Source organism: Bicyclus anynana, chromosome 12, assembly GCF_947172395.1.
Source record: "Bicyclus anynana chromosome 12, ilBicAnyn1.1, whole genome shotgun sequence".
Taxonomy (NCBI): domain Eukaryota; kingdom Metazoa; phylum Arthropoda; class Insecta; order Lepidoptera; family Nymphalidae; genus Bicyclus; species Bicyclus anynana.
In genome coordinates, this window is record NC_069094.1 from 11117193 (window position 1) to 11130817 (window position 13625).

The 13625-nt window shown below is 36.0% G+C and overlaps 1 protein-coding gene across 1 annotated transcript; it reads left to right on the plus strand.

Annotated features, from left to right (window-relative positions):
* The first annotated feature begins 12009 nt into the window (after positions 1-12009).
* LOC112056810 (lipase 1-like) lies at positions 12010-13407 on the plus strand. Its single transcript, XM_024097295.2, has one exon. It carries the CDS (start codon positions 12059-12061, stop codon positions 13274-13276), a length of 1218 nt encoding a protein of 405 aa, XP_023953063.1. The 5' UTR covers positions 12010-12058; the 3' UTR covers positions 13277-13407.
* The last annotated feature ends 218 nt before the right edge of the window (positions 13408-13625 follow it).

The window sequence follows — 13625 nt, forward strand, 5'->3', positions numbered from 1 at the left end:
GTGAAAATGAAAAATCACAAACGTCAAATGGAGGTGAAAGTTGTTGACAATGTCAAATTGTCAACAATTTTCACCTCCATTTGACGTTTGTGATTTTGAAATTTGACATTGACAGGTGTTCGGTTTTCGTTACTAACGAACATCTGTCAATGTCGACAATTTACAAAATTGATAACAACACTTCATCGACAGAAAAAATCTTCGTTATCTGTAAGTGTTAAACGGACTGACGACTACTCCGCGTTATGAAAAAAGTCCCGCGGCTAAAACGAACTAAAATTGACAGCGCCTTACACAAATGACATTAAACCTGCATACCTCCCAAAGTGGCGAAGAAATTAAAATGAACCATCTTAAACAAATTGACAACATTATTACAGATAGAAAAAAAAAAACATAATTATTTGGAGAGTTCAAAACATATAATACAATTACTTCGAAACCGCAAAATTTTGATTTGGAGTTTTGCCGGGAAAATCGTAGTAATTTTAAATCGGTACATGCAGCTCTTGAGCGGCAGTTCAGTTACAGTCTGTATGTTACAGTCTAACAAAACTCGATCTTTGTCTGCGTAAATTGGCATAAGATAATCTTGGCTTAAAGAGATGGACGCAGAAGTGATCTTGAAGTGGAAGATTTTACTTTTGTGATAAGGGTTCCGTATCACAAAAGTAAAAAACTTCATTTCACATAAAACATAAAAGTATTTCTACTGCTTAAAACAATACAAGATGCTCAATGAATATTATGCTCAATCATAATATCATACCTACTTTATCTACCAGTGCCATAGCAATCACTTACTTAATTACATACATAATTAACTTTAAACAATATGACATTAATTAATTGTTTTGACATTTATTTGTAACGGACACCGGTGCCTTCGATGTTGACTTGAGTGTTCACTGGTGTTCACTCAAGGTTTGAAGATCGATCAAGTCAATGTTATAGGAAATAATTCTTATTAGTCATTTTTGTATCTAGCTCTTCGTCTATCTTGATTTTATAATGGCGGCTACAATGGATATTAATGTTGTAAAGGTAAAATTTTCTTTGAAAATTATAGATATAGATAGACGCATAGGCATAGACCCACCACGCTTCTCCAATGAGTCTGGCGGGCGTAGTATTATACTTACTGTAAACAACCAATGTGTTAAAGATAGGACCGGTACCGACTTAACGTGCTCTTCAAGCCACGGGTCAACACCAACAATGTCTCAACTCCGGGCTGAGAATGTTTACCGTATTATGACTTAAGAAACTTTTTTGCAGTGGTATGCGCGGTGGATTTACAAGACGGAGGTTCTGGGTTTGATCCCCGGCTGGGCCGATTGAGGTTTTCTTAATTGGTCCAGGTCTGGCTGGTGGGAGGCTTCGGCCGTTGCTAGTTACCACCCTATCGGCAAAGACGTACCGTACGTAACACGTAGTGTTACGAACGAGCTAGCTATACAATCTCACCTGATGGTAAGTGATGATGCAATTAAAAAAAAAATACCGACCGAATTGAGAACCTCCTCCTTTTTGAAGTCGGTTAAAAATGGAAGCGGGCTAACTTGTTAGGAAAAGGATGAAAGTCAACAACCACTTTCGGTTTCTACAAAAATGTCCAGCTGTAGACGTCCATTGCCTGATAATGGTGACGACAAACTCAAAATTAGACCTGTGCATAAACAACAATAATCCAGATAACAACTAAAGTGCTAAAATTAATTAGCGATAATTTGCACTTACGGTGAGCAAAGCACGCGAATGTACCTATTAGGTACCTAGTCCTATCTATATCTATGGGGTAGGTCTACCTACACTAGCATTTGCCTGACTAAATTGTGTTACGCCAATTTAATTATTGCTTTTATGGAGTGCTTTTAGTAGCTTTTAGTGCCAAGCGAGCGTGATCGACTCCTTTAAGTGAATTGACGTTCACGACGAGGACACTTGCTCTTCTATTTCAATGCAGGTAAATCTATTTATACGGCAGACATATTATATTTTTCATTTATTTAGTATCTACCGATTTGGTACAAAAAATATAAAATAAAACTAACTTCACAAACATAGAGATTTAAGAAATTTCTCAGGTATGAAGGCTTTCTCACGTTTTTCCTTCACCGTTTGAGACACGTGATATTAAATTTCTCAAAATGCACATAAATGTAATGGTGGAGGTGTATGCCCCGGATCGGATTGGAACCTACGCCGTCCGAATTGAAAGTTGAGGTCGTATTCACTGACCTATCACGACTCTCTTAGGTAGGTGTGTATACCTGAGTGTTTTAAATTTTATAATGTACAAGTCATCAAAAAATAATTATGCGGAAGCCGCTTGACGTACAAAGATGAAATTTGGCAGCGAGGTAGTTTATAGATCCGCTAAGAACGGATTTTGCGAGAGGACCTGATTAAGGAGGTCTAAAGGCGGACGAAGTCGCTGGCGTCCGCTAGTAATTAAACATAGTTGGTAATTAAGCTTTCTCACACTAGTTGCAATATTTTAAAAATACATATTCGAATAGGCCAAAATAAATTACGATTATATAAAAACTTACCTGAATTAAATGAGTAAAGGAGTTCACAAAAGTGAGTAATAAAACCAGCAAACACCATTGCCAAACAAATATAGCACGTTAATGGAAAAGCTTGGCACTTTTATTACGTAAATAGCACAATATATTATTTTCTCACGTCACGTCTATTTGTCTATAGGTAGAATGGTATATTGAGTTTATTTTCTAAATATTGAAATTGAAAAGTAATCGAGATAGATTATTTTGAACTATTAACAATGGTATGAACTTAACAATAGCCCCTGATCGTGTGTGCCATTCAGAGAAAGAATGAGGTTAGAGGTATATTTCAGAATACACAAAACAAACGCCTGTGTAAGCCACAACTCCCTCATTTTCGGTTGGCTGATAGTTTCTTAGCTTACAGTATAGGCAAGTACCTACGGTAGCCAATAGGGTAGTTGACTCATATCGAATTTGAAATAAACCATATTATTTTTGTGTAGGTCTTGGAAAAAGGATCCGAAAAATACCAATTTTAATAAAATATAGTAAAAGATTATTGTAAAAACTGAAATGAAAAACTGCGTGAAATGTAAATACTTTAATTCACAGTTTTCCTTTAATCTAGTTAAATACAGATATTGTAACTACTAACTAACTAAAAATCATGGTTTTTATTAAAAAGCTGAATGCCAAAAACTAGTAAACAAGGCTTGCTTGAAACCTTTAGTTAGACGACATACTGGTGGCTGGCTAACAGCGTTTTTCGGACGTTTAATTATAACTTTGATTTATAATTAAAATTTGGGAGTATATATTTAAGCCTTAGAATAAATCAATATACTTTTCAAGATCTAATAGAACGATAGATAAATGGTCCCAAATGGTTACAAACTAGTACCGAGACTCAAAATGTTTTAAGAAGGTGGATTTGACGATATAGTCTGGGTTGTAGGAAAATCAGTGTTTCTGGATGTTGGCTACAATTGAAGGAAGATTTCACTGCTAAAGCAGTCCTTACCAAAAATAATTAAAAAAAAAATAACACTATGTAAAAAAATATATATGAACTAACCCACTAACGATCTATTAAACTGTAATTAAATAAAGCTATTTTTATTTTTATTTATTTCTTAGGTAAGTATATTTTATTAGAATGATAATGAACAATTCAAAAGTTTATATAAAAATATAGGCTGAATTTCAGCCTTCTATAAATGAGGTGTATTTGACTATCGCAGGCGCTCGTTTTATGAGGGCATTAATTGAATCTACTGTTTATAAACAGAAAATATTTTGTTGTCTCTTATTGTTTCGTCGTCGATGAATGGAGTGATGCCATTCGTAGCACAGTACCATCTTACGCCTGGCTAACAAGAAGTTTCTTTAGTTTGGTAAGGTCGGAAAAACATTAAAGTTAACTGTATGAAAAGCTATGCCAATTCACGAACTTTGACGTAAGTTAGTTAGTATAGAATTTATCTATAGAATGTATTTTTATTAATTACCAACTAGCTACTTGTTAGTAATGCGTAAGTTACGTGATTTCGTATTCATTATTTTATTTATTGCTATCTGATCAAAATTGAGATTTTAGGTAAAATATGTCATCTAGTGTCTGCTGACAACCATTCGTGGATGTCACGTAGATGACATTCCCTAGTTGTTATTGTGAGCTGTACAGAATACAAAAAATACGGTTTCTATTGATTTGATGTTAATTATAATAAGTAGCTTAACTGGCCCTGTAGTGAGTCCATAAAATAGGCTGATATATGAATGAAGCCTAAGAAAGCTGTTTGGTAAGGTACCGTTATGTTTAAGTTTAAGCCTAACTTTATGCTATTCATTGGGTTACCTACTTAGTTCACAGAAACAAGTATACTATAGCTGATTGACGTGTAAAACACACACAAGCACATTTTTTTACTTTGTTATTCCTTTTAATTTTTATTAGTGATCAACAGTTTTTTTTAAATCTATCAAGGATCACACCCATAACCTCTCGGTGTAAAGTCTGGCTTCAGTCCGTCAGCCTGGAGCTATTGAGGCTTCAGCTTTTATACGAAATATTTTCGTTATTATTATAGATATTTCAATGTATAGAATGAGACGTGATAGCCCAGTGGATATGACCTCTGCCTCCGATTTCGGAGGTTGTGGGTTCGAATCCGGTCCTCCAACTTTTCAGTTGTGTGCATTTAAAGAAATTAAATATCACGTGTCTCAATCGGTGAAAAAAAACATTGTGAGGAAACCTGCATACCAGAGAATTTCTTAATTCTCTGCGTGTGTGAAGTCTACCAATCCGCATTGGGCCAGTGTGGTGAAATATTGGCCTAACCCCTCTCATTCTGAGAGGAGACTCGAGCTCAGCAGTGAGCCGTATGTGGGTTGATAACGACGAATGTATAGAATCTGACTTTATGAAACAACAAAACTGTTTGCAACAGACAGGTGTACCTATATACGCTTTACAAGTCAAAAACTTCGCTCCAGTAAATAAATTTAACACCACCCACGTATAGGTTATATTTTGAAAGTAATTGAATTTTAAAAATCAATTAACAACGATGCAAACCCGGCGAGGCGCGCGCCGAAGTGCAGTGAGCCAATAACAGTTTGCCAAACAGTTTATAATTCGCTCCGGGTGGGGTTTCAATGTGAAATATTGGGAGATGTTTCTTTTATACGTCAGCATTTTTTGAACCATCTAGCCTTGGCCTGTAGCCATGTGGCATGTCGTTTCTCTTTCTACAAACACTAACGAAAACTAAAAACGTGTATGGGAATCTGCGCCGGCCCAAAGTAAATTTTAGAATGGAGCGCGATCCAAATATGGTGCCTCTCCTGTTTGATTCTAATAATATATAGGTACCTATGCCAATTGTTAGTGTAAAGTAAGTATGGAATGCGATATATCTCGATCATATTCTGGAGTGAAAAACAGTGTCTACGGTCGACAAGGATTTTAGAAGTAATAGAATATCTCTTCTAAAACCATACTCCCGGACACCGGATGGCGAAGCGATGGCGCCCGATAGGAATCATAGATCCGATTGAAAACTTGATCACGTGACCAGTCAACAACGAATGTCATTTCCATACATTTTTTTAAATTTATGAAGCGTTTACGATTATAGAAAAAGAATCTACGGGTCGCATGACTACAGTCCACGCATAGATGGTTAAAAAAATTGGAGACGTTTATAAGAAACGCCTGTCACCCGGAGCAGAAGGTCCTTGATTGTGATCTCACCTTCGTCTCTAACCATGTTGAATGTAGATTCTCTTTAAAAAATCGCTAATGCTTCGAAAATTTTAAAATGTATAGGATTTACTTTCGTTATAATCGGGTATGTACCTGTGTCTATTGTAGAAAGAAAATCGTAATCGTAATAAATATGTAACATGGCTAGAGAGGCTGATATCTAACGATGTTTTATCTTTTAACAGTGTGAGTTTTTATTCGTCTCTATGTTTCTCTGTCTCTCACCTTATTATGATAAAGAGAAATGGAGCTAAATTTGAAGCACACACTCTCTCGAGTTATAAAGCCTCATTAGCTCAGTGGAAATGGGGCCGGACTCATCACCGAGAGGTGGTGGTTCGATCCCTGCCCCGCTGGACTATTGTCGTACTTACTCCATACACAGGCTTTACCGACTACTTGGGGGAATATTTCCGATATTGGTCACATAATATGGCAAATATTAAAATAAAATCATTTAAGAAAAAAAATTTAGTTATTTTACATTGTATATTTTTTTTTGCTAACAATAAAATATCCGTCTATACGGATGTACAGACTTCTTAGAAGCACAAATGCACTGTCTATCCTGTACTCATTAAGTCATTACGAATCTATTATTGGAGGAGGAATTTTCTGTTTTGTTTGATCTCTATGCTTATTATTGCTAAAAAAAAAAAATATTATGTACTATCCTATATCCTATTAGCCTAGTGCCTATCCTTCTTAAAACATTGTAGGTACACGTCACTGTCCCGTAACTACCTATGTTTATTGGTTTTAGCCCTAATAGCCATATTTATAAACATGGATTAAGATTTCAATTAATTTTTCTACAAAATTATAGTGAACCAAATCACTACTACTTTAAGTTTACTTTACTTTGAAGAAAATTGAGGTTTAGATCTTTATAAATATGGCCGTAAAGGTTTTGGACTGCGTGTAAAGCTCTATATTTGTCAAAAACGTTCAATGTTATTTAAAAAAAGAATGAGAATAACGGACACCAAATGATATTTATATATATAGAAAATATTCGATTTACAGAGCCATTTTTACACCACGGTAAAACAATTACTACCACCTCCACTGGAGCGTGTGACAAAACGCAGTGACGCTAAAACAGTTCGCTGTTTACGAAGAGCCTCGGGCGGTAGATGAAAAAAATATTGGTTGACTTTTTACGCCTCTTTGTTTTTTGTATATTGATATGTGTAAAAAGTATGATGGAGTATGCAAACAAGGCCTGCTTTTCATTTGAATATAGGCGTTATTGGCTGTGATGATTTTAGTTCCAGTCTATTAAAACTGTACGAGTTAAATAAGACAAAATAATTAGAATAAAAAAAAATTCAAACAATTTCATAAAACACAATATAAAAATAACTTTCCATATTTTAGCAGACTCAGAAGTGATTACAAAAATAAGAAAACTCATGTCGAACAAAGGTTGTGATTCACATAATTTGCCAGGACAACTTAATTAACAAATCAAACTGTAACTAAAATAAGACCCTAGAATGGCAGAGAATGACCTTAAGTGAAGTCACGCACTTGTGAACGTTGTAAATAGGGTTAAATGCGCCTTTGACTGTTAACAAACACTCCCCTTTTCTACTCAAGTCACTCTCCCCGCCTTTCCCAAGTAACCCATAAAGAATTACACAACAAGAGATGTGAACGGCTCGAGCACACTAAAGCCGCCTGTACAGTCGTAGCAACACGGCGATAACACATACAAATTATACCTGTCCGTTTGTTACCTTTACAAGGCTAAAGAAAGAATCCACAGAAACGATTAAGATGTGGTATACTCGTACAACTATGTAGATAAATTGGATGTTAGTGAAAAACGTAGGCTACTTTTTATTCCGGAACAATCCATGGCTGACATGGCGTTTGTTATAAACAGAATTTCACGCGAACGGAGTCGACGGCGTTCCCTAGTTTGTAACACTCTGGCATTTCCGCAAGACCTATCCTTAACCTATGATCGTATATGTAAGTCTACGTCCTATTTACTGATCGGTTTTAACGCGGTGCTTAGTCTATTAAGTGCTCTTTAACATTTATTATGTTTTCTTTGGAAGTTTTCCAATTGTTATTTATTTAATAACGGTCAAATTAGTACCTATACATAATAATTATAAGTATATCGGTTATATTGTGTTACTAGCGGACGCCCGCGACTTCGTCCGCTTGAAACTCAATGTAAACTTTCAACTACCCTTGCCCATCCTAGAACTTCATTTAAAAAAAAGAACTGGCCAAATTGGTCCAGGCGTTGTTGAGTTATGCGCTTACCAACGCATTTTGCGATTCATTTTTATATTATAGATTGGGATCGACAGATATATAGGCGTAAATTCCTATAGGTGAAGATAATTCTGTCTGCCGAGGTCGCTAAAACTAGTTGCCTTAAATCATTTTCATCGGAAAAACTTCAAGTTACGATTAGTATTTATTAATTGCAACAAGTTGGCAATGGTAATGAATATAGGAAGTATTAATTTCTAGGCAAACATAAGTAATGGCTTCCGGAGGCATTACGTCGAATTCCTTGTTAATTAAATACTATTCGAGCCCATAATGTTGCCTGTGCAGATAATTTAATATATATATTTTATTCTTTACAAGTTAGCCCTTGACTACAATCTCACCTGATAATAAGTGATGATGCAGTCTAAGATGGAAGCGGGCTAACTTGTTAGGAGGAGGATGAAAATCCACACCCCTTTCGGTTTCTACACGGCATCGTACCGGAACGCTAAATCGCTTGGCGGTACGTCTTCGTCGGTAGGGTGGTAACTAGCCACAGCCGAAGCCTACCACCAGCCAGACCTGGACAAATTAAGAAAATCAGCCGGGGATCGAACCCAGGACCTCCGTCTTGTAAATCCACCGCGCATACCACTGCGCCTCGGAGGCCGTCAAAATACCTATTAAACCTAATATTTTATATCCAATCGTAGTAATATAGATATAAAAAGATGACGCGTTTTGGTCTCCCTTAGACCCCTTAATCCAGTCCTGTCGTGAAATCCGGAATTAGCTTTACTTAACGTACCTAACCACTAAGCATATGAAGGAACTATTTTTTTTAGAAACATTACATTTGAGTTATTATTGAGATTGCTCGTGCATTTTCTTTTTTTCCCCTCTCAGAATGAGAAGGGCAAGGCCTTAGTCCAGCACGCTGGCCCAGGCAGAATTCACATACTTCTTCAGAAAATTCTTAGCTATGCAGATTTCCTCACGATGTTTTTCATTCACCGTTTGAGACACATGAGATAAATTATAATTTCTTAAAACGCACAAACTAAATAAAAAGTTGATGTAAAAAGGTACATACCTCAGGCTAGGTTCAAACCTACATCCTCCGAAATTGGAGGCAAAGGTCGTATCCACTGGGCATCACGAGCTTGTGCTTAAATAACTGGTTTAAAACTGGATACAATTAACATTGATGTAAACTTATACCTCCATTATATCGTTAACCAAAGTTAAGTAATATAAAATCACTTTTAACATTGACCCTTCCGCGGCCCTGATGATTTCAAGATTCAAGTCAAGTGCCATTGGATATATAGTCATCCTCTTATGGAGTTAACAAATGGCATCTTGTATAAACGGCGAAATGTTGTAATGTAACAAGTCTATACTAAACGAAAAGATTGGTGTAACATTGGGGTCACGCTTGTTAAATACTTAGGTAGGTAAGAAACGAACACTTTTTAAATCACGGCATAAAATCCAAAGCTTATAGCTTATTTAGTGACTAATGAGAGACGTAAGAAGACTTAGAGAAGATGGAAGTCTTCGAACAGTGTGTGTTGCCAGTGATGACCTATGGATCCGAGACTTGGTCGCTAACTATAGGCTCAAAGTCAGTCAGCGGGCGATGGAGCGAGTTATGCTTGGAGTTTCTCTGCGTGATCGAATCAGAAAAGTGGATATCAGAAGGACTAAAGTGACTGACACAGCTCAATGAGTCGCGAAGCTGGAGCCGATGGATGTTGGGATCCCAAGTTGGCAGTGTTGGCCGACCCCCCATTAGGTGGACTGAGGACACCAAGTGAGGTGCCGGGAGCCGCTGGATGCTGGCGGCTCGAGACCTACTGTTACTGATGATGATGATGATGATGAGTGACTAGTGACTACACCGCGTACCGGTTTTGAATGCAGAATCTCCTGAGAAGGCAATAAATTCTTGCTCAGTAAAATAAGCGGCCTTATAAATTCGAAATAACTAGTAATACAATTTTGAATTTTTTACAATGGCAGACATCGTAGCGGGCTAGTAATTTATACACTGTTCAAGACTTTTGTTAAGGATCATGATTATGAATAAAATAGGATAATTTTAGTCTACGACCGTCGAATAGTAAAACTTGACCCCGAGTTAGCGCGGATACAGATGACAAAAAACAAACGCGCGTTTTCTAGCCGCGCGTCTAGACATTTTACAAGCTCGTTGTGTTTGTCTTACTGAATGACAACATTTTTGATTTTTATGAAAATAACGTTAAACACACTAAAACTCAAAGTACCAGGATAACACAAAATGTTTAAAGGTTTTATATATGTATTTAAGTCCTCTAAATGAATTTCAATGTCACTGGGTAAGCAAAGCATTATTTTTTGATATTGTTCTTATTTTAATTTACACGGTAGTCCATGTTGTATAACTTATAATTTGCTACTTTATATTTAAACATTGATAGTAATACTAGTTCATATTGTCGCTAGTCATTTTGAACAGCCGGAACGAGTAGACGCGCGACAAGAGCTTGGCAATCTGAACATATCTAGACGACCTTGCGTCACTGGGTCAAATTTTATGTGCGCATTTGTTTAATTGTGATCTTGATTTTTTGTAGCAATGAGCAAAGTATCTACTTAAAAAATCGGTGAATTATCAACTAGTATAAATTACATTGAAAATGAAGGACTTTCCATACAAACTTTCAACCCCTGCTTCACCCCTTTCTGATTTAATATTCGCGACTAAAAGTATTTTATAACCGTCTACGTATTATGGTCTCATATCGCACCAAGTTTCATTTAAATTAATTAAGTAGTTTCAGCCTTCAAACTGATCAGAAGGTAGCACATATGATGTTATTTTTCGCTTCTTAGTTTAGTGGGTAGGATTATTTTTGTGTTGGAAGTCGTTTGAATTTTATTTTATAAAAAATTTTAACGGGAGTCCCCACACAGCATAAGTTTTTGTAAACATTGATAGTACAAATTGTAGCTCGGCATCCTGTACAGACGGGACGCTTAACTTAACTTATTGACGCGCGGCAGGATCTTGGCAATCTGAACATACCTTATAGGCGACCTTGCGTCACAGGGTCAAATATTATGTAGGTACGCATTTGTTTAATCGTGAACTTGATTTTTTGTAGCAATGTAGCAAAATATCTACATAATAAATCGGTGAATTAACTACTATAAAATCATTCAACCTTGACTTTCGAAAATATATATCTAGTAACCTTTAGTTCAATTATCTACTTTATTTTAAAATTAACCATATTCTTCATCATTATCAACCTATGTATTATAATGGCCCACTAAATGGCCATGCCCCTCCTCCTTATAAATATGAAGCTTAGAAGAAGATGATGATGATGACGATCAAATGATATAGAGAATTACTGTACTGACGTTCTCTCCGCAGCATGGAGTTGTAATACTAATTAAAACTACCGAATTGTTGGAAGAAAGAAAATATTACAAAACCCGACCCAATAATCAAACCCAGGACCTAACCCTCCTAACCCTCGGGACCTAACCAGATAGTTCTTATAAAATAAAAATAAAATGGATGTACTTAAACGACACGTTATGTATGTTTAACTATTGTTTTTATTTCATAATAATAATGCTAAATAGCTTTTTACGAAAAGCTACAGGAAATTAAATTTAAAAATAATGAACTGGAGAATTAATCTAATATTTAAATGATCTCGACTATAAGGTCTAGAAATTTTATCAGATCTATTTATGTAGACAAAATTGTACACTTTAGAACAAAACAGGCAATGCTTTAGTTTATTTATCTATATAGTTTTGAATTGAAATGAAATGGTTCGAAGGCTTCCTTATAATGGTACATTAAGTTACATAAATCACTTTCATATTCTACATCCTGTATATTATTATGACCAGTTTTTTTAATGAATATAAATTTATTTTATTTACAACGTGACATTGAATTTGGTCGTGTTCTGCCATTAGCTTTAGCTTCGTGATTCCGGTCGCTTGTGATATCCGTTCTCATATCATGAATCTCTCTTACAAGTTATTATTTATATTTTGTATCTCCAACATCAACAGTGCTGTTTCCTTTAGCAAATATAAACTCGCAAGACAATCAAGTGAACACAGTGAAGATGTATTTCTAGATTCATTGCAACTGTTACAAAAATACAATTATACTTCAGAGAAACATGTTGTGATTACCGAAGATGGATATAAACTGAAAACTTTCCGCATAACCAGAAAAGGACCTCCTGTGTTATTGGTTCATGGTATTGGAGACAGCTCGGATTCTTGGCTCGTTTTGGGACCGAAATATTCCTTAGCATATCAGCTAGCAGATGCTGGATACGACGTTTGGATTTTCAACGCAAGAGGCAACAGATACTGTAAGGAACACGTCAAGGAGATTCCCCAAAAGTTGTTCTGGGATTTCAGTTACGAGGAAATTGGATCATATGATGTTCCCGCTACAATTAATTACGTGCTCTCCGAAACAAACTATTCAAAACTTTCTTATGTTGGGTTTTCTCAAGGCACCACAGCGTTATTCGTGATGTGCAGTTTGCGACCTGAGTATAATAAGAAAATCGATCACGCTGTCTTACTAGCGCCTGTAGCGTGGTTGAAATATACGAAGTATCCGTTAATTGATTTCTTTTCCAAAAAATTGAGCTTCCTAACATGGTTAGCAGAAGCACAGAATGTGTATGAAGTTTTCCCATTCAATGAAAATTTAAATCTGTACCACGCCTCGGTTTGTGACGCTCTTTCACCCGTCAGATTGTTATGCGAATTGGAGTTATTCGTGAACTTTGGTCTGCAAAAGCTGACTAATTTACTGCCGCAAAAATTGCCTGTTATAACAACTCATATACCAGCTGGGACGTCGGCAAGAGTGTTCTTGCATTTTATCCAAGGTTACTCGACTCAGAGATTTCAACGATACGACTATGGAGCAACAAAAAACCTTGAGGTGTATTCCTCTGCTGTACCACCAGAATACGACGTGTCATTGGTCAGTGTGCCGAGTACATTGGTCGCAAGTGAAGTGGATTGGTTCAGTGACGCTGAAGATGTTAAAGTACTTTTAAAAAAGTTAAAATCAGTTACAAAGTTGATTCAATTAAACGAGACATTGCAATTTACTCACCTTGAGTTTGTATACGGTGCGCGTGTGAATTCCATCATCAATAAACCTGTTTTGACAATTTTGGATAACTTGAAGAGAAATGTAACATAACAGTGAACGAGATTCGAATATTTTTTTTGATTGTAGATGATTGTGATATTAGCTTAGTTACTATTAAGTAAATGTTTATTTATACTAATATTATAATATAAAGGCTGCTTAAAAATAAATTACAATTACAAAATTTGTGGATCGGATATCGGTGCAAATAAGTGAAATTAGTAATGTAAAGCATTAAAATCCTCATCATTACCAGCCTATTTTAAAGGCCTTACTACAGGGTCAGGTCTCTCCATATACATATGTATATGGAGCCTAAAACCACCACACTGCTTCAATGCCAGTTGGCGAGGTACATTTCTTTTTCGAAGATTCCGACGAATTGATAACCTCCTCCTTT

What these genes read in the sequence shown, in the direction of transcription:
- LOC112056810 (XM_024097295.2), top strand. Translation starts at nt 12,059, where the DNA reads ATGAATCTCTCTTACAAGTTATTATTTATATTTTGTATCTCCAACATC.